Source organism: Bos javanicus, chromosome 17 (assembly GCF_032452875.1).
Source record: "Bos javanicus breed banteng chromosome 17, ARS-OSU_banteng_1.0, whole genome shotgun sequence".
Lineage (NCBI taxonomy): Eukaryota > Metazoa > Chordata > Mammalia > Artiodactyla > Bovidae > Bos > Bos javanicus.
This window is the reverse complement of record NC_083884.1, coordinates 66,093,839-66,115,842: the sequence shown is the minus strand read 5'-3', so window position 1 is coordinate 66,115,842 and position 22,004 is coordinate 66,093,839. Positions and strand designations below refer to the sequence as shown.

General features: G+C 48.8%; 2 protein-coding genes across 7 annotated transcripts in view; both read right to left on the bottom strand.

The window, feature by feature from the left end:
- Positions 1-11,870, bottom strand: part of MYO18B (myosin XVIIIB) — a 231,369-nt gene extending 219,499 nt beyond the window's left edge. The window contains exons 1-2 of one of the 4 annotated variants that reach the window (XM_061385189.1): positions 11,699-11,870; positions 11,394-11,438 (exon numbers count right to left, since the gene is read on the bottom strand). Coding sequence is in view for 1 of the 4 variants with exons in the window: in XM_061385187.1 (XP_061241171.1) it covers positions 2,930-3,054 (125 nt within the window). In the remaining 3 variants the exon portion in view is untranslated. Of the gene's footprint in view, positions 1-2,929; positions 3,104-11,393; positions 11,439-11,664 lie in introns of those variants that run through there. The other 3 variants (XM_061385190.1, XM_061385188.1, XM_061385187.1) reach the window with 3 other exon arrangements.
- Positions 11,871-15,665: 3,795 nt separating this feature from the next.
- Positions 15,666-22,004, bottom strand: part of GRK3 (G protein-coupled receptor kinase 3) — a 121,925-nt gene continuing 115,586 nt past the window's right edge. For all 3 annotated transcript variants that reach the window (XM_061385192.1, XM_061385193.1, XM_061385194.1), the window contains one exon: positions 15,666-21,927. In XM_061385192.1, the coding sequence (XP_061241176.1) occupies positions 21,766-21,927 (162 nt within the window). In that variant the 3' untranslated portion in view covers positions 15,666-21,765. The remainder of the gene's footprint in view (positions 21,928-22,004) is intronic.

Here is a 22,004-nt window from a genome sequence, read left to right as displayed (position 1 = left end):
CTGCAGGTAGGAATCCCTCAGAAGAAATGGAGTGGCCATCATGGTCAACAAAAGAGTCGGAAATGCAGTACTTGGATGCAATCTCAAAAACGACAGAATGGTCTCTGTTCGTTTCCAAGGCAAACGATTCAATATCACAGTAAGCCAAGTCTATGCCCCAACCAGTAATGCTGAAGAAGCTGAAGTTGAATGCTTCTATGAAGACCTACAAGACCTTTAAGAACTAACACCCAAAAAAGATGTCCTTTTCATTATAGGGGACTGGAATGCAAAAGTAGGAAGTCAAGAAACACCTGAAGTAACAGGCAATTTTGGCCTTGGAATACAGAATGAAGCAGGACAAAGACTAATACAGCTTGCCAAGAAAATGCACTGGTCATAACAAACACCCTCTTCCAACAACACAAGAGAAGACTCTATACATGGACATCACCAGATGGGCAACACCAAAATCAGATTGATTATATTCTTTGCAGCCAAAGATGGAGAAGCTCTATACAGTCAGCAAAAACAAGACCAGGAGCTGACTGTGGCTCAGACCATGAACTCCTTATTGCCAAATTCAGACTTAAATTGAAGAAAGTAGGGAAAACCACTAGACCATTCAGGTATGACCTAAATCAAATCCCTTATGATTTATACAGTGGAAGTGAGAAATAGATTTAAGGGCCTAGATCTGATAGATAGAGTGCCTGATGAACTATGGAATGAGGTTCGTGACATTGTACAGGAGATAGGGATCAAGACCATCCCCATGGAAAAGAAATGCAAAAAAGCAAAATGGCTGTCTGGGGAGGCCTACAAATAGCTGTGAAAAGAAGAGACGCAAAAAGCAAAGGAGAAAAGGAAAGATATAAACATCTGAATGCAGAGTTCCAAAGAATAGCAAGGAGAGATAAGAAAGCCTTCTTCAGCGATCAATGCAAAGACATAGAGGAAAACAACAGAATGGGAAAGACTAGGGATCTCTTCAAGAAAATCAGAGATACCAAGGGAACATTTCATGCAAAGATGGGCTCAATAAAGGACAGACATGGTATGGACCTAACAGAAGCAGAAGATACTAAGAAGAGATGGCAAGAATACACAGAAGAACTGTACAAAATAGATCTTCACAACCCAGATAATCATGATGGTGTGATCACTGACCTAGAGCGAGACATCCTGGAATGTGAAGTCAAGTGGGCCTTAGAAAGCATCACTATGAACAAAGCTAGTGGAGGTGATGGAATTTCAGTTGAGCTATTTCAAATCCTGAAAGATAATGCTGTGAAAGTGCTGCACTCAATATGCCAGCAAATTTGGAAAACTCAGCAGTGGCCACAGGACTGGAAAAGGTCAGTTTTCATTCCAATCCCAAAGAAAGGCAATGCCAAAGAATGCTCAAACTACCGCACAATTGCACTCATCTCACACGCTAGTAAAGTAATGCTCAAAATTCTCCAAGCCAGGCTTCAGCAATATGTGAACCGTGAACTTCCTGATGTTCAAGCTGGTTTTAAAAAAGGCAGAGGAACCAGAGATCAAATTACTAACATCCGATGGATCATGGAAAAAGCAAGAGAGTTCCAGAAAAACATCTATTTCTGCTTTATTGACTATGCCAAAGCCTTTGACTGTGTGCATCACAATAAACTGTGGAAAATTCTGAAATAGATGGGAATACCAGACCACCTGACCTGCCTCTTGAGAAACCTGTATACAGGTCAGGAAGCAACAGTTAGAACTGGACATGGAACAACAGACTGGTTCCAAATAGGAAAAGGAGTACATCAAGGCTGTATATTGTCACCCTGCTTATTTAACTTATATGCAGAGTACATCATGAGAAACGCTGGACTGGAAGAAACACAAGCTGGAATCAAGATTGCCGGGAGAAATATCAATAACCTCAGATATGCAGATGACACCACCCTTATGGCAGAAAGTGAAGAGGAACTAAAGAGCCTCTTGATGAAAGTGAAAGTGCAGAGTGAAAAAGTTGGCTTAAAGCTCAACATTCAGAAAACGAAGATCATGGCATCCGACCCCATCACTTCACGGGAAATAGATGGGGAAACAGTGGAAACAGTGTCAGACTTTATTTTTCTGGGCTCCAAAATCACACAGATGGTGACTGCAGCCATGAAATTAAAAGGCGCTTACTCCTTGGAAGGAAAGTTGTGACCAACCTAGATAGCATATTCAAAAGCAGAGACATTACTTTGCCAACAAAGGTTCATCTAGTCAAGGCTATGGTTTTTCCTGTGGTCATGTATGGATGTGAGAGTTGGACTGTGAAAAAGGCTGAGCGCCGAAGAATTGATGCTTTTGAACTGTGGTGTTGGAGAAAACTCTTGAGAGTCCCTTGGACTGCAAGGAGATCCAACCAGTCCATTCTGAAGGAGATCAGCCCTGGGATTTCTTTGGAAGGAATGATGCTGAAGCTGAAACTCCAGTACTTTGGCCACCTCATGCGAAGAGTTGACTCATTGGAAAAGACTCTGATGCTGGGAGGGATTGGGGGCAGGAGGAGAAGGGGACGACAGAGGATGAGATGGCTGGATGGCATCACCAACTCGATGGACGTGAGTCTGAGTGAACTCCGGGAGTTGGTGATGGACGGGGAGGCCTGGCGTGCTGCGATTCATGGGGTCGCAAAGAGTCGGACACGACTGAGCGACTGATCTGATCTGATCTGATTACTCCTTTTTATTTAAGGGACTTGGGCCTCCATGGATTTTGGTATTTGTGGAGGTTCCTACAACCAAACACCTGGGGATACCCAGATCTTAAACGATACACCAAAATCTTCGTGAAGGGGGTCAGGAGGGGAGGAAAAGGCCTCTTTCCTCCCCCTTCAACTTTTCTCACTTCTAGCTATGAGTAGGGTCCCTCACTGCCCGCTCCTGGAAGAGACCCCAGCCCCCCATCTCCGACTGTTAGTTACCATGGTTCACGAGTTTTCAACGGCCCCTTTGGCCTGCCAGTAGCTGTTGTCAGTAACTCATACATAAGAAAACAGCCTGAACAGCATTCCAAGCAATCTCTCCTCACACAGTGAGAACAGCACATCCGGGGAGCTGATGCGACGGATCCCGCGAGGTCGCGCTGAGGAGAACCCATCTCGCGATACCCCACCGTAGCCCTTGCTTTATAACCCCGTGCGAGAGGACATCGACTCCGATCATCTCGCGAGAGCACACTGTGGCCCCAGCTTTCCAGGTGTGTAGCGTGGGGTGACGTCACGCCCACTCCCACCATCTCGTGAGATCCCATCGTGGTTGTTTACCGACCCTGCGTGAGGTGATGTCAAGTGAATTTCATCATCTCGCGAGAGCCTACTGGGGCCCTCGCTTTCCAACTCCTCAGTGGGTTGCTGTCACGTGATAGATTGAAATCAGTTCAGGGAGTGTTTACACTATAGAAACTAGGAAAAATCATAAATCGGGGCTTTTACTCCTGGAGCCAGTCCGTTAAACACTGTCAGCACAGCACTGGCTGACACCGTACCCCTCCTGCAGGGCCTGGCAAGGGTGAAATCACAAGAGCCAAAGACTGAACAAGGGATATTTCAGCTCTGATGAGGTCAGGTGCCCACAGGAGACCCTGAAAACTCATTCAAGTGCAACAGCCAAGTCTTTGCATAAGAAAAAGACCCCATAGTGTGGGCTCTCCCACTTGCACAGGCATGTGAGGTTGAGCTGGAGATTAAGCGGGAGGCCAGATCCCTGGGGGAGAGGGGTGAGGGGCGAGAAGAGGACAAAAGACCCTCCTCCCGACTCATTCCCTTAGGAGACATTGGAGCGTCCCGGAGTGACTCATGGCTGTAATCCGCTCTGCTACAGACCTGGGCAGCTGGAGCCCAGGTTATGAATAGGCCTGACCTGAGGTGGCTGCCCTGGTCACTGCCCTGCCCCGACTCCCAACACTTCCCATCCGGCCGGCCAGGTCAGTGGCTGCCTCCCAAGAATAGCCCTCGGCTTCAAGGCTCCAGGGGGAATCCTGGCTGATGGTCTGGGCTGTCCTCAACCCAGCCGTGGGCGGGCCCAGAGGGCTGTAGCACATGGGGGCAAGGAGAGGACTCAGTATCTGCCTTTACCCTCACGTCCTACCCCTCAAAGGCACCAGGCCAGCCCCACTGACCCAGGATCAGGATCCAACCCTACTGGGGCGGCTTTGTCAAGCCTTAATTTAAGCAAGTGTTCTTATCACCGCATTCTCATCCAGGCCTGAAACTCACACCTGCCTCATCAGCTGCCGTTTTAAGCCCATGAAGAGGCCCCAGATGCTCTGAATTCATGGGATGAAGTCTCAAGTCTCCCTTCAGGGGTGAGGAGGGCTGGTGAAAGGAAAGGTCACTCCCAAAGCCAGGGATGGCTTGAAACAGTTTTCCATGTAGACATGCTGGTATGAGTGGCCTCAAGGCTTTCCCTCTCACCCCTCAAGGTCCAGCCTTGACCCAGCAGCTAGTCCTCCAGTGACTTCACCTGTCTCAAAGGACAAATTCCTGAGTCTGGATGGTGACTCCCAGAGCCCTCAGGATCCCCCTTGTTCCTCTACTTCAGTGACACTGACCTGGATGCGTCCTTCCACATGGGTTCCCACCTCAGGGCCTTTGCACATTCTGCTCCTTCTGCTTCACACACTTTTCCTTCCGCCTGGCTCACGTCTTCTCCTCTTTCAAGTCTTTGCTCGGAGTCATCTTCTCAATGATCCTGCCTTCACCATCCTGTTTGAATGGCTCCCTGGCCCCATTCCTCCCTGTCCCAGGGCCGCTCGTCGTCTGATTTTGCTCTTTCCCCGCAGCACTTGCTCACTGTCCCTCGTGCTGTGTGTTTCTTGTTTAGTTTTCGACCCCTCGTGCAGAACACGGCCCCTAAGAGGTGCAGCATGTCCACCTATTCTGTTCACGTATGCGGCCCCAGAGCCTAGAACATCGCCTGGCACGTACTTTGCTCTCAATGCATATTTGCTGAATGACTGAATGAAGGAATGGATGGGTAATTAGGAGTGTAGCTGGCGAGGGACAGAGCAGGCCATCGCCAGCAGGTCTACGGCAGGGATTTCTGGTGTCTCCTTGTTTTCTGTATCTGCATCTCTCATCATGGCCCAAGGCCATGTCCTGCTGCCGCTATCACCTTGTGGGAGCCTAGGAAGTTCTCTGAGACTCAATTTTCTCAGCCATAAAATGGGAAGAGGACAGCCACGTACCCACATGCTTAACCACTGAAAACTGCTTGCAGTCTTCTTTTCATCTTCGTTTGACTCCACGGTCAAAGTCAGCCTGGAGACCCCAGCCCAGGACCCAGAACTGGATGTTTCACCCACATTTAGGGAGAACCTACTCTGTGCCGAGCACCGAGATAGAAACCTTACACCTAAACTGCTCTCAGCCCTCTTAAATGCCTACTGGACCTGAAATTTAATTACCTTAAAATCCATTATCCCATTTCATCCCCAAGACAGCAACCACGTGGTTGGCATCACTCCAGTAGAGCAGAGACTCAGATAGTTGAGGCACTTGCCTGAGCTCACCTGGCAAGAAGGTCGAGTGCTTTCCTCTCAGGATCCTGACCAATACAGCTGGGAGGCAAGTAGTTTCAACTCATCGCCTCTGATAGATGAGTAGTTGTGTCTGGAGTGTTACTTGGGAAGGACTCTGAGCTTCCGTCTTGGCTCATAGGGAAAAGGGTGATCTGATTGATTATTAATGTCTGCCTTGGGCGTAGAATGAGGGAATGATGACTGCTGCTTGCTATCTAGAGGCTAAATGGGCAAAAGTGACTCATGATTTGTACATGGTCCAGCCAGTCTCACTCAGACCTTGTGTCTGGTGGTCACAGAGCCAGGTGGGAATGAAAAGGGACCTGGTCAGCACACAGGCCCCCCTTCCCTAATCAGGGCAAGAGAACCCCACAGCCAGCAAGTGGTTGAGGATTCAGGCCACTCATCACAACCCACATCCTCCTAGAAGAGGAGAACGGGGAGGGGGATAAGCGGGAAACAAAGGTAGGGAAGTTCACAGAAGGAAAGAGAGAGCGTGAAGAGACAAGGTGGGCTAGAAGGAGGGAAGGCAAAGCAGGTGAGGCTTTGAGATGGAAAAGGATGGACAAGAGAGGACTAGCAGGACTCATCTTCCGTAAGAGAGGCTCAGAGGCCCAGCCCTGCTCACAAGGAATTTCCTGGATGGAGGACCGATCAGTGCCCCGTTGGTCACATCCAGTGCTGGGGCGCTCAGGACGAGGTGGGACACACGGGGTCTGCTCTAATTGCTTTTTTCTTAGAGCAGACCTGCACAGCCCTCGCAGGCCAGCAAACCCACCTTCTCCGGTCCTGGAGTCTGTCAAGCAGGGAAAGGAAGGGACTCGGCTAGGACTCACAGCTCCCACGGCAGCAGAACCAGGGTCCTTATTTCCCAGTGCCCAGGGCTTGCTGCTTCTTCCCTCCTATCCAGAGAGCTAACCTCCTGGGATGACCACATCCTGGCCCCGGTTCTCCTCTCTGGAGCAACACATAGGGATCCACCTACGACACCCAAGGGATTGACCCCCAATTTTCTCATCAGGAGCCTTCAACCATTTCCCAGGTGAGACATTTCTCATGGCTCCCAGATCCCGCAGAATACCGGTTTGGTGTTTCCTGTTGCCAGATTGAAGTGAGAGACTGGTCAGGCTTCTGCTGTGAGGCTCCCCTGACTGTTTTCAGGATTTTATTCCTCCATCATATGGCTGTCTTTCTATTCTTGCTGTGTTGCTACTTGGAGCTTTGCTGTCTAATACAGCAGCCATTAGCCACACTGCTCCTGCTATTTAGTCCCTAAGTCTTGTCTGACTCTCTGCAACCCCATGGGCTATAGTCCGCTACACTCCTCTGTCCATGGGATTCTCCTCCAGGCAAGAATACTGGAATGGGTTGCCATTTCCTCCTCCAGGGAATCTTCCCGACCCAGGGATCGAAGCTGAGTCTTCTGCATTGGCAGGTGGGCTCTTTTACCACTGAGCCATTTGGGAAGCCCCATTAGCCACATGGGGCTATTTAAATGTAAATGAATGTAAATGTCAGCCTCTCAGTTGCACCTGGCACATTTCATGTGTTTGACACGTGGATAGTGGCTACCATATTGGACAGCACAGATACAGAACATGTCTATTATCAAAGTGCTGTCGGACAGAATGGGACTAGATGAGGGCTTTCAACAGGTGGTGACTGTGTCCACCCACAGGCGTTTGGTGGCGCTGGTGGAAAAGGACACTCCTGCCAATGCAGGAGATATAAGAGATGCAAGATCGATCCCTGGGTCGGGAAGATCCCCTGGAGTAGGGCATGGCAACCCACTCCAGTATTCTTGCCTGGAGAATCCCACAGACAGAGGAGCCTGTTGGGCTACAGTCCATGGGGTTGTTGTAAAGAGCTGGACAGGACTGAAGTGACTTGACATAAAAGCATTTTTGGCTGTCACAACTGGAGACAGGGTGCTAGTGGGCGGAGGCCAGGGATGCTGATAAACAGCCTACATTGCTCAGGACAGCTGCCCCCACCCCCACCACAACAAAGAATCAGTCAGTCCCAAATGTCAATAGTGCTGAGGCCAAGAAGCCCTGGTCTAGGACAATCATGTCAAGTGGAGAGGAGCAGTAAGAGAGGGGGAAAAAAAGCAAAACAATCTTGCTTCAAACAATACATACATGTGACATAGAAAGAACTGAGCAATGAGTCAACCCACTGCTGACAGAAGAACAGGAGGAAAAGTCACTCCTGGATCCGTCACCACTCAGTGGCTCTATGGCCCCGGGCAAGATACTAGCCCTCTCTGATTCTCAGATTTCTGGATAAAACTGGGATAGTATCATGCCCCCTTCTAGACTGTCAACAGATTAAATGAGTTTGAACCAGCTTCATCATCTGTGGAACAGCATTGCATAATTGCTTATTTCGGCTCACGCTGTTGATTAGACTAGACCAAACAAGTCTCTGGCAGTAAGGCGCCAAGTCCCACTTTCATTTCACTCTGCGTGACCTTGGGTCGCTTAAGCCTCTAAATCTCACTTCCCGATCTGTAAAATGGGGCCGATCGCTCCTGACCAAGCTTACAGCAATACCCAGCGTGGAGACATTTAATCCTGGTGAGCAACCATCTCTCTCTCTCCACAGCTAATCCGGTTGCCCTCCATGAAACTGAAACTCAAACCCCAGCTGGTACTCAAGAAACAGCTGAAAATGCACGCAGTCTTTTATGGGCAGAGAAAAATTCCCTTGGGACCCCCAGACCTTGAACTTCCTGCCACCCTGAGCGCCAGTGCCGGCCACATTATTTGGTAAATCCACCTCACCGATTCTCCAAGACCTTTTCTGTGCTGCCACAAACTGTGCTGCTAAGTCACTTCAGTCGTGTCCAACTCTGTGCGACCCCATAGACGGCAGCCCACCAGGCTCCCCCGTCCCTGGGATTCTCCAGGCAAGAACACTGGAGTGGGTTGCCATTTCAAACTGTAGTTCCTCAAAATAATGCAGTTATCAGGGAGACACACAGTGTAGCTGAAAGGAAAATTACGGAGCTGCGTGAGTCATGGTGGGGGCAGGCGGAGGTGATTCAGATGAAGCTGACGGTGACTGGGTCCTTCAGAAAGAGTGGTGTGCCTGTGCATGTACGTGTGTGTGTGAGAGAGAGAGAGAGAGCAAGTGAGAGCAGGAGTGGAAGGAGAGTGGGAATGACACCTGCCTTGACGGTTCAGAGCTCTCATCCCAATGACCTTGTTTGTGTGATGAAAGTTAATTTTTGTCGAAAACTAGAACTGAGATTTAATTCTTTCCTTTGAGGTTTGGGGGATGACGGTGGAGGTTTTAGGGGTGGGGGTTATCAGGGAAGTGAAAGTGTTAGTTGCTCGGTCGTGTCTGACTCTTTGCAACCCCATGAACTGCAGCCATGCCTCTGTCCATGAAATTCTCTGGGCAAGAATACTGGAACGGGTTGCCATTCCCTTCTCCAGGGGATATTCCTGACCCAGGGACCGAACCTGCATCTCCTGCATTGCAGGCAGATTCTTTACTGTCTGAGCCACCAGGGAAGCCTGTTATTGGGAAATTGGGTTATTATTCCTAAATTGGGGAGCCTGACGTGAAGGCAGTGGCTGTTGTGAACTCAGTGCTGTCACTGCAAAGCTGTGTGTCCTTGGGCAAGTTGCTAACCCTCTCTGTACCTCAGCTGCCCCATCTGTGAACAGGTGGGGCTGGATTTGACAGCACCCAGGGGCCCTCCACTTGCTTCAAACTGACTTTCTCCATTTTTCAAATAATTCAGTTTCACATAGCTTAAAAATTAGGGTACCATGAAAAGACATGGAGGGAACTTAAATGCATATTGCTAAATGAAAAGTACCCAATCTGTAAAGACTACATCCTATAGACTCCAACTATGTAACATTCTGGAAAAGGCAAAACTATGGAGACAGTAAAAGGATCAGTGACTGCCAGGAGCTGAGGAGAGGGAAGGATGAATATGCAGGGCACAGCGGATTTTCAGAGTGGTGAAACTATTTTATATGATACAGTAATGATGGGCACATATCATGATGCATTTTCCAAACCCATAGAATATACACCACCGAGAGTGAACCCTTGTATGGAATGTGGACTTGGGGTGACAATGATGTGTCAGTATAGGTTCATCAGCTATTAACAGATATCCCACCCTTGGGGGGTGGTATTATAAGGGAGGCTATGAATGTAGGAAGCAGTGGGTATAAGGGAAATTTCTGTACCTTCCCCTCAATTTTGCTGTGAATCTAAAATTTCTCTAAAATATATTAATTTTAAAAAATTAACGATATGTCACCTACCACTGTGACTAACTACCTGTTTAAACTGGACCATTTGGACAGTGGTTTTTATCTCCAAGGTAAACCAGGAGCCGCTGAAGGGCTGTCTCCTGGAGCCCTCGTGGACACCCAGCCCGAGTTCCTGTTTTTTTTGGCAGTGGCGGGAGGCTCTCTCCGGCGTTTGGGCCTCCTGGTCTCAGCTCAGAAAGCCCCCAGAAGTGCCTGATCTTGTCCCTGGCTGACCATGGACCTTATGAAAATTTGCACTCATCAGACCCTGATAGCGGACGGGTGCAAGTATGTTTTGCAAGTATGTGATACCCTGAGTCTTGACAAAGTGGGTACCCCCTGGGGTTGTATCGGCTCCCACAGAGGAGAAGTGTTTCTCCAGCTTTGGTGGGCACCAGTGTTCTTGCCTGAAAAATCCCAGAGGACAGAGGCACCTGGCGAGCCACAGTCCAAGGGGTTGCAAGGAGTCAGACACAACTGAGCACACAGACCCCTCAATCTGTTTAAACTTTGAGGACCTGCAGGTCCCTTCCCCCCAGGACTGTTGAGTAGTTCTGAGATGGGAATGTACGTTTTAAAAGCCTTCCCCCCACCCCAGGGCAGGCCGGTAGAGGTGACCGAAGACCCAACCTTGGGAGAAATGCTGCCACAGACACTGAATCCTGGTTGCCACCTCCGGGATGATCTCGCCAAGGCTCCTGGGGTTTAGAAGGCGGAACTAAAGCTCAGATCCCGGGAGGGACTGATCGAGGTCACAGTGTCAGCAGAGCCCACACTGGGCTATTCAAGGTGACCTGGCCCAGGTGCCACCGGATGTCTCATGGGTGACACGCAGCCCCTCCAAAGTCAGGTGACCCGGAGACCCTCCCCTGCCAATCCCTCCCGTCTTGGGCCATTAAATTCTAGATCTTATCCACAGCCCACCCAGACCTATCAACCTAGATCCAGGAGAGCCTAAATTTAGTAGCAAAGCCAACCCTGAGGGAACCAGGGTCCTGTTGGACACAGGAAGCCCCCGTGGGACCCCCAGCCCCTCTTGAGCTGGGGTACTGATCAGGCCAGGCATCTGCTTGGCTGGTCAAGGAGTGAATGCCGCAGCCCAGTTTTCCACGTCCTGTGGGACGGAAGCCCAGGGTCGAGGCCAGGCTGGGCGGCTTGGAACTGACTGGGCTTTCCCCTCCCGGCCACCTCTATGGAAAAGCTGCTCCAAGGCCCTGACCCTGAGGCCTGACTCCAGGGAGGGAGCTCCGTGTCCCCTCCCCAGCGTCTCCACTGCCCCCCGCCACCCATTGAGGCCAGTGCAGGTCTCCATTCAAAGATACGCCCCTAACGGGTGAGCCAGAGAAAACACCTCCTCTCCGACAGGGGATCAAGTCAGCGCCACATGAAATTCAAACCGTCACCCACCATCCCTCCCTCCTCCCTTGCCATGCTTATTTGGAATAAATGGAATAAAAAAAAAACAATTACCATCACGGCTGATACTCAACAGTATTGGAAACACGAAAGGGGAAGAGTTGGGCTCCCTGAGCATCAACCGACACTCAGTTAAGCAGAAATCACTAGTAGCTTTGGGAAAATACAAACCTTGCTGTCTGCCAGCCAAGATTCCAAAGTGGTTATCCCATGACTCTAAATGTATATAGATATTTAAGAATCAGCCAACAGCTGGGGCCTGAGCAGGGTGATCTTTTAGCAGTGTTCCCTCACACCAGCGTGTGGTTGTAAAATTCTCCCATGAAACACCCAACCAGCAAAGGGGAACAGGCCTCGCAGGCTGAAAGGCCTGAAATAGACGAGACCAGCGGCCACCGCAGCCCCCAAGGCACATTCCGGACAATTATGCCCATCCGCTCACCGGGTGCCTGTCGTAAAACCCAGCCCGACGGTACCTTCTCCACCCGGGGCCAAGGGCACAGGATCCACTCCCGTCCGAAGGGCCTCCCCGGGTTGCAGCGCAGAGATCCCACCAAGCTGGGCGAGCAGGGACGGAGGAGAAATGTCCGCAGCTCCCCTCCTCACACTGTCGTTCACATCCCCTCCCCTGACTGCTCCTCCCGCACCCTCCCCCTGCACCAGTGTGATAGCAGCAGCTGAGTGGACAAGTCATTTCTAAAATTAGCTGCTGAGCTCCAGGTCTGGACAGGGGACGGCAGCCCGGGGTGGCCGCTGACTAGTCAGTTGGAGCGTATGGACATATTTGGTGGCATGGAGCGGGGGAGGGGACAGCTCCCGACACAAGCACATTCTCCCCCCGGCAACGCCACCCCTGTCCAGGGCGGGCCACTCAGTCACACTACCGTCTCCGCTCCACGCAGATAACCAGAGGCCAGAGCAACTGGGCGAGGAGGAGAGCCCGGCTCCATGTCCCAGCTGGTCTCTGGAAGGACATCACTTAACCAAGCGCTGGTGTCTCTTGGTAAACAATCAATGCGTGGAAACACAAGTAAGAAGGAGGCGGCTGCCATCACACACAAACCGGAGGTCTTCTATGAACTCATTTCCTAGTCCCAACAACCTGGGAGGTAGGGTTTTCCCCAGGCCCGTCTTACCCATGGAGAAACTTTGGCTTGGAAAAATGAACCAACTTACCTTACGCAGCCCACCAACTCAATGGACGTGCATCTGAGCAAACTCTGGGAGACCATGAAGGACAGAGGGGCCTGGCGTGCTGCAGTCCGTGGGGGCGCTGAGAGTTGAACATGACTTAGTGACTGAACGACAACCTTAAAAAGCAGAGAGCCAGGATTTGAACCCTCCAAGTTCTTTCTGGCCCCCCCCAGAAGGCACGGTCTTAAAATGCTGCAGCAAACGAGAGGCTCTAAAGCCTGCCCTGCCTACTGCCTGTGTTACTGACTCTTGTCCTTGGGCTCTAATCAACAGGAATTGGTAAGAAGCCGGATAAGGAATTCAGGCAAGGCTTTCCTGGGGCTCGTGCTGCAGAGGAGGGAGCAAGAACAAGAAACAGGTGCCCTCGCTTGCTCCCCGAGGAAGGTGGGCTGGTTCCGTACACGAGGGGAGGGTGGGGGTGGATGCCTGGGCCAGGCAGGAGGGGTGGCTTAGGTGGTCTGCCCACCCCGTGGTGAGGCCGGGTGCATGGATCGTGCGCAGTACCGGCTTTTGCTCCTGGCACCTCCACAATGCCAGTTTGCTTGTGGCCTTTTGTATCTTGTTCCTAGGAATTACCCCAACTGTGCATGCATGCAGTTGATGTCAGTCTCTCACTGTCTCTCGGATTCCCTTGCTCTAAAAGAAGTTAGTCCAACGCTGGCACAAAGGCTTGGGTACAGGACCCCAGGTCCCGGCCTCTCTCACCTGGAAGGAGAAAAGTAGGGACTTTCACAGATGATGTATGTCGTGCTGGTCCACACAGCTAGCAGGGGGTTGTCAGGATGCAAATCCCGGACTTCCTGACTCTGAAGCCCATGGTCATTGGAATGAATGGTCATTTCAACCATTTGTTTTTGTTTTAACGTGACTGTATCAGATATGTATTACATGTAACCCGGACAGACTTAATCATTGAGCCTGACTAAAGGGGTGTGCTTGTTCTTTACTAAAGTATTGTTGATTTACAATATTATCTTAGTTTCAAGTGTACAAGACGGTGATTCCAAATTTTTATAGGTTACACTCCGCTTAATGTTACAAGAGGTGGGCTTTTTTCAATGGCATCTAGAAAGGACAAAAATTATGTGTTCAGCTCCAGTAGCTAAGCCTCTAGAAGTGCAGTCAGTATGATCTTATTTTACATTTGTTAGAGGGACCAAACTTTACGCAAACCAATGGAATATTCGTAAATCTGTTCCTTCCTTTTTCCATTCTTCCTTGGTCAGGAGGGCATTTCAAGGCAGAGAAGCGAAACCATCCTTATCTGTCACACAGAAACAAGGAGGTGCAAGACAGGTTTAAAATAGGATCAGGCTAGTGGCCCAGAGGCATCCTCTTTCACTAATATACACGTAAAAGGCAGAAAACTGGAAATTCCCAACACAGGAAACTATGACTGACGGTCAGGTAGACACGTTTTGCTCAGTCGCGTCGTGTCTGACTCTCTGCAACCTCCTGGACTGTAGCCCGCCAGACTCCTCTGTTCACGGAGTTTTTCCGGGCAAGAATACTGGAGCTAGTTGCCATTTCCTCCTCCAAGGGATCTTCCTGACCAAAGGATGGAGCCCGGGTCTCCTGCACTGGTTGCTGACCACTAGCACCACCTGGCAAGCGGGGTTGTTCAGTGGCTAAGTCGTGTCCGACTCTGCGACTCCATGGACTGTGGCCCGCCAGGCTCCTCTGTCCATGGAGTTCTCCACACAAAGTACTGGAGTGGGTTGCCATTCCCTTCTCCAGGAAGCCCTTTACCAGCTATCAAATCAACTCTATGAACTGGGCATTTTATCCACTTTCCAATGTTATCCTTTAAGAAGAAAAATGTAGAATCCAGTCATTTGGGGTATCTGTAAATCAGGCAAAATGTCTCCTTGCTGTGACCATCTGCCTCTATCTCCAATTTAACCTGTTAGGGACGAGTTAATGTGAGCCACTAAGTACACTTCCCCTCGTGGGCTTTGTTTCGTGCGTGTCCAAAGCTGCGTACACGAGCACAGAGTAAAGCCTCAGGGGTTATCTGGTCGGTCGCATCCTTGGAGATAACCAGCCTGAACAACTCGGACTGAAAACCTTTGTTCAACCTCTGGTACCTGGATGGTTAGAAAGCGGCCAGGAAAAGAAAGCCTCTCCTTTATTCAACACCTGGTTCCTGCCCATGTAAACCAGCAGGAGCTCTGGGTTCAGAAGGCATGGTCTGAGGGGGAAGATGACATACAGGAGATACTCAGGCTATGTGGGAGCCGCCCTGGGACTGGCGGGAGAAGAGACTTCCTTTTCGCTCTCCAGGTATAGCCGAAGTCCCTCACATTTACCCTTGAATGGAAATTTGGGAGGATATTTTTGGCTAGAATGGCCCTTCAAAGTCATCTGATTCAACTCTCTTAATTTAGGGATGAGAGAACAGAGGACCAAAGACGATGCCCAGTGACCTTGCTGGGAGTAGGCTCCCAGGCTGCTCCCGCTGCTCCTGGGTGCCAAGGGGTGACGGGACCTCTGCAGCTCTCAGGAGTGGGCCTTGGTTACCTACTGCGTCAGACCAAGGGCTCCACCACCAGGGTGCCCTTTGCCCATGATGATGACCACGTGTTCCACAGCTGGGGCTCCTGTCGACTGTTTTGGGAGAGGTTTTCAAGTTGGCAAATACAAATACACTCCATGGGCCAACCATGATGGCCATCTTTCCTGAACCAGTTAGGGACAGGTGTTTCCAGCTCAAGGAGAAAGGTACCTACCTTACCCTCAACCTGTGGACCAACAAGCAGGCTGTCATGCCCAGGCATGCCTGTGGCTCTGGGGCCACGACCTCCTTAAATGTCTGGCTTAAAGTGACACATGCCACGGGGGTCTCTCCTCAGGTCGTTGTGGGAGCAGGGATGGAGGAGAGGCCTTAAAGTCTGGGAGGGACGCCAGGGTCACCCTGAGAGTACACGCAGGAGGCCTGGCTGATCTCCTAAAAAAACTGGAGACGAGACGGACCTCCCGGCTCTCGCACACTCTTTCCTGGCACCTTTCCATGCCTTCCACAAGCAGGTTAGTCTCCCAAACCCTGACACTGAACTTGGCTGTGCTCCAGCAATCCTTGAAATTGGCAGAAAAAGCTTGTTGGCAGTTCCCTTCCTACAATAAAATCTGCCTCTGTGTGAATTTCCCCCCAAATCAGGATTTTTTTACAAACGAAGTCACCTCCTGATAACCAGATAGCTTGATGAAGAAATGTAGGTTTTACCTGGGTGGAAAAACAGCACACCAAAGTTAAGTCTCTTTGTATACAGATCCTTTTTATTGAGGTTTATATAAGTAATTTATCAACAAAGAAAACCAGCCCGCCTGCCCCCCAAATAACCATGAAAAATGGCGATACTACCCAACAGTGACGTGCCACGCGTGGGGCAGGTGACCTTGGACCTGGCCCAGCATCTCACATGGGAAACAATTTCAGGCCGGTAAACACACACTCAGAGGAGGCTGTGACCTCTGCTGGCGCGAGTGATGGGAAGAGAAAGAAAACCAGATAACAGGTACAATCTTTAGATTTATAAAATCGAATTACTGACCTCTTTTGGTATAGCAATGCACGAGAAAAAACGATTTATTTCTTCAAAGGTGTTACCCTTTGGCCACAAACAGAACAAATATGTGACCGCATGGATGGTTATGCAGCAGGGGACACAAGGAGAGAAAAACCTCAGCGTGTGAGGACGGGCCTGCTCACCCCTCACAGGGACCCATCTTCATTCTATTTCACATGGACCCCTCAAAGGTCTGCTCAAGAATAAGACCTCTTGCAAAGTTTTAACGGTGGACAAGCCCATTTCCCAAATCATTTTGAATTGGTGAGGTGGGAAGAGTCACGTTCGAAGGAGCTGCTCCCAGAAGTGCTGCTTTTAAACCCAGTCGGCCATTTTCTAAAGAACGTGGAGGAAGAGGCTTCCATTTAGGTAGCTGATGAATCAGGTGCTACGGTCAAATCTTGAGGCGACGGCAAGACTGGTTGGGTGATTTGGCACAGGAAGAGTCAAAAGTGATGTTCTGCAGGTGGACTTCGGCTCCCGAAGGCTGGCCATACGAGTACCTACCTGCCCTGCTTGCTGGGGCCCCTACATGCTGCTGCGAAATCGACATCATGAGGAGAGGACTCCAACATGCTTTCCTGAAGCTCTTCTATGGTGGAGCTGGTCTAGAGTGGCGCGTTCGGGGAACCTGTCCACAAGCTCAGGGCTTTCAGAAGAGGTAGATGACAGCAGTACTTCACGGCAAGTGCACGGTCAGATGTTACCCAAGAAGGGCACGTGCCTCTCGGCGCAGGTCTGAGGGTTAGCTGTTGTTGAAAAAAGTCTGCGGCCGTGAGAAGGGATGTCCGCCCCACACTGCTATAGGCTTTGTTTCCATTTTATTTTGTGAACAGAACAAAACAAAATGAAACAGAAAGGAGTGTGTTTTCTTAAATAACAAACTATACAAATAAAAAGGAGCAGAAGCAGTAAGCAATGTTTTTGATGAGAACAAAGAAAGGGTTCAATAAATAATATAAAATGCTTTTGTGCTAAAATAGAACTCTTGTTTTTATATATATATATGTAGTTTGGCATCTTAATGTTACCCAGAAAAAAGCCACATCTATTAGTTAAAACATAGAAAAATACAAACAATAAAACTTAAAAAAAAAAAGGCCAGTGCTTAGCTTATAAACCATATATAAAATGTACATCATGGAATATATCAACTGAGAAACAAGAAGTTGAATTTCAAGTCCTTTGAAATATGAATACATGATTAGAAATATTTCTCCCTTCCCTACCCGCACATGAGACACATTTTATGTTAGGAAAAAAACTAAAGTGGAAGCATAGTTATCAGTTTTTCAGAGATGACTTTGAGATTTTTTAGGTATAAGAGAGTTTACGTAAGAACTTGAGTTATTTAAGTCTAAAATGAAGAATTAAATTTTTCCTATATATGGTTTTGATGAATGCATATACTGTTAATCCATTTTCTGTAACGTGTGTGTGCGTGTTTTAATAAAGGCAATTTAAAATTCAGGGTGCTACATTTATCAGTAAGTGCTAACCCAGCCATGTCAGTGAAGTGGCCGGTCACTCGTGTCCCCATTGCCAGAGTTGGGCATCTCTGTCACTCTCTTGTCAGAGAATGGCTCTCTTAAGTCTTTGAGGATGAAGGAAATCTAAAGGCCATTATGATTCGAGGAAACCAAGAAGTATCATTTTAGAGTTCAATTCATTCATTCTACAGTAAATTTTTTAAAATGTGGCCTGGATACAAAAATTCTTATTAACATGAATTTAAATGATTAATTCTTTAAAGCTTCTCAAGTCAATCCGATGCAGGAGGAAAAATCATATTAGAACTTTAGGGGGAAAAAAATGTTTTGAAAAGTTAAAAACTGTTAGAGCTCACTCTGCCTGGCTCAGGCGGCAAGCCTCGTCTTGTTATCGGCGGGGAATTACAGTAACTTCAGAGCTTGGGCGGCCACATCCCCACCTGACCTGCAGGGCAGGGCACTGACAGCCACCCACACCTCCACTCTGGCCCCCTGCTTGGCTGCCAGGCACACACAGCCAGCCAGGCAGCAGCTCTGGGCTCCACATGACTTTCCCGGGATGCTGGATGACAAACAGGGGCAACCTCAAGTCCTGGTGGAAAGCAAACAGCATCTTGTAAGTCCAGAAGCTCCACAGTCAAAGAGACTGAGTCTTACAAGAGTTACTATTCAACTCCTCTTCTAAGAGGAGGTCAACCCTGAAGCCCCAAGTTTAACTGTAACTTCCCTGGTCCTTGATGGTGTAAAGAGATGGGTTTTTACCAGCAAATACACTCCCTTTTCTCTTCGCCCCACTTCTACCAGGATTTCTCAGCATCTGTCACAAATTTGAATGAAAGCTGACTCCTCTCTGGGTACAAAGAACACACCCATCCCCTGGCAGGCGAGGCGTTCACTCCTCAAGTATCTCTGAATGACACACACACTTCCCTGAATATAAGTGAGAAAAATCACAACTAATTAAATCACGCAAGAAAAGTTTTATCTTACACTAACACATTGCAAAAAATTTTTTAACAGATTTACATCAAGCAAAAAAAGTCCAACTTTGAGAATTTTCTTTTCTTCTTGATGGGTTAAAATTTTGAACGTTAGAAAAGCCAATTCCACAGAAAAAATCAAACGTTGTATTGGATTGACTAAACTATAAATTCCAAATGAAAAAAAAAAAAATCCTCAGGCGGGGCTGGGGAACACACTTTGATCTTCAGAGTTAAACCACATTGTCAATTGGTCAATGGCATTTTTAAAAAATGACCAGTGAGGGTCTTCAAACAATTGTTGCCAGTGTCTGTACCGAGTATTTCAAACTGCAAATCAAGGCGAAACATTGTGGCTGTTGCCCTATTTACTTCTCCAGCTTTGTTGCTGTCTTTCTTGAGCAGAATGCTGTCTTTCTTCTTTTTACATACAGGACTTGAAGTTGTCGTGTCTGTGAATTGACCAGTTAGAGGCACAAGTAGTGAAACGGTCTCCTTAGCAGTGGAACAACAGCTGGTTCCTAGCAGTTTTGCTGAAAAATCATACTTAAACATGACAGAGAAGGAAAAAACCATGAGCCCCAATGACATAAGGGGATAAATGCACCAAGGAGAATGTTAACAGGCCAAAAAAAGAAATAAATAACCTCGGATTCTCCAAAGCTTTTAATTCACTTCATAGATGTCGCATAGCAGCATAATCAATTTTTAGGTTTTGCTTTAATGATCTCTTTGATTTATGAAATAGAGACATAATTTTATAAAAATATCAGCTTCGACGACTTTCTCCAACAACGTTAAAACATCCCAACCATATCTAAAATAATGATAGTACTTGTGCTCAATTCTATCCTTTTCAACGGTCCAAACGTAATTACAGCCACACCTGAAGACCTAAAGCAGCCACGTATACCAAGTCTTCCAAAAACAACCGACTTCTTTGGCCATGTGGGTACCAAGTGCTGGCACAGAAGGGTCCCGGAAAAGTCTTCCATCTGGCAGTAGAGACACGTACCCCATCAGAATGGCTGCACGAATGAGTTCAGGAGGAAGACTGGCCTCTCCAGGGGTGTCAAACTAGACCCCAACACAACCCAGGACCCGCCCTAAAAAAGCCACTCATCCTAACCTCACAGAGTACTTTTAATAGATGACGTCCACATGACACTTCTCAGCCCTGTTCTTATCCATCCATCTCGAGTTGAGGAAGTGTGAAAGTTTACTTGGAATAAATCTGAGGCAACAGGGCTTTCGGAATGTTTCCAATTCATTTTTCTTTTCCAAAGAGAAGATGACCTTATGTTCTGGTCCAGAGCTTAAATGATATTTTTCAGAGATGCAAACTGGCATAGCTGGTGTCCTGGGTACGCAATGTTGGGACGCTAAGCCCAGACCCCTGAGGAATCCGTGTACCTTCTCCACGAGAGGCTGCATCTCTACTCTGTCCGGCAGAGGCGCGAGGCTCAGCAATTTCTAAACCGTCATTTACTCATCTCTGAACTGTAAGCGCTGAGCACACGCGCGCTTGCAACAGAGCCACTAACAGCAGTGGTGACGGTGACAGACAATCGCTATGGGAAGATGTTCACTCGTCATGAAGTGCTTTTCCATCTCCGTTTTTTTGTTATTTCAACTTTTTTTTTTTAAATAGAATTTGAGTACTCTTCTTCCCTTTTAAATCAGGAGAATCCATGTAAATAGTAGGCCCCAACTTCTACACTGCAAACAGCAGAGAGCAGAACATGTATATTACACTCCAACTAGCAAGTGAGATAAACAGCAAACCTCGCAGTCTCTTTTCCAAGGTAATTCCTATGAAACAAAAGGCTCCTTCAGTAATTATCTTCCCAAACTCTCAAGACGTCGTTTCGTTAAGAAGGACTGACTTTCCCAGTGAGCACGGCACACGAATGTAAACACAGAGATTTGGAACCACTAAAAATATCGAGGACAGGATACAGATAATTACGATGTCAAGTTATTTATATTGTGAGTAGTTGACTTGGAAACAGACAATAAAAGTTCACTAAGAATAGGACAAATATGTTGACTTTGAAAATTACCGTTATTATTTTTAGTCTGATGACACGGAGGACATCACTGGGAAACACACTGGGTTTTAGAACCCAGCACTTACTTGAGGGCTGACACCAACCCCGGGGAGAGGACGGCCACTGGGCCCCAGCCACTGCTGTCACAGGGCGGCCCGTCCGGGCCCGGGATCACTAATGACAGTTGAATGACAGCACAAGTTCAACATACACAGTTAACCCCATCTGGCACATTCATCTTCGGCATTCCTTTCTCAATAAAATTCATTTTAAATTATACTGAAATGTCAAACACAGTTTCTTTCCTTGACCCATTCATTACCAAGATGCTTCCTGAGGTCAGGCAGAGGGAACCAGAGGTGCTGGGTCACATGACCGCTTCTGTCCAAACCCAAGACAGGCGCCCCCCTAAGGCGGTCCTGGGCACCCAGACACAGGAAAGTGCTGTGGACTTGGAGGGTTTTGAAAATAGCTATTGCCTTGAGATGTAAACCGCCACTGCCTCTCTCGTAGAGCCACTGCAAACCTTCTGAAGATCTATGATCTGATGCCTCCAGAGTTGAGTGCTCCCACACCCTCAGGGGGTAGGGGTGGGGTCAGGAGCAGGGTCCTCAATCCCCAGCTGCCTAAGCTCCCTGTCACAGGCAGGCTGGTACCCGTGGGTGCAGCACCCATGGGGAGGGCCCAGGTGCAACCCTCTAAGAAAACTTCTGCAGCTTTCAAGCCCTGGAGAATGAGAGACACCCCCGGGGTGGCCTGCCATCCCCCTAGTAGCACGGAGCAAAGACAGTCAAACCCAGGAGCAGCTGTTGATGGACAGAACGTGGCAGTGCAGGGCAATCTGAACAGCAGACTGCTCGACCCCATCTTAGCAAGTCTGAGATACGCTTGACAGTGGATGTAAAAAGTGCCGTGATCAGTAGGAAGAATTTCAAGTTCTAGGTTCACCCATAACCAAAAGAAACATATGGCAAAGAAGGAGAATTTCATTTCTTCAGTAGTTTCGAGGACAGAGAGATGCAATGGTGGCAGAAGGCCCTTAGGAGGGAGGAGGCGCCCCCGAGCCTGACGGTGGTCACCACTCCTAGTAGAAGTATCTCGGAGTCCTGGCCCCACCCCAGCCACAGAGCACCCCGGAGGGGAGCGACTCCGTCTCTCACCCTCACACTTTTCCCCAAGGCTGCACTCTGAGGACTGAGCAGCCCACGTGGACTGCCCGGAGGAGGTGCTTTCTCTCAGGACCCTTCCCATCGGTCAGGGGTTCAGAGGCCGTTGCTGTTCCTATGGCAGAGGGGAGGCTTTGAGAGTTCCACGACGGCTGAGCGGGATTTGTTGAGGAACTTGGGGGCTCGCCGTAGCAGCCGCTGGGCCTCCATGAATGTCTCCGTCAGCTCTTTCTTCCACTGCACAAACTCTGGGTCACTCTGAGGGCAAACACATGGAGGGGAGGAGTTGGGACAGTGTCGCGGCTCTGCTGACACAAGTGGAAGCCTCTGGCCAG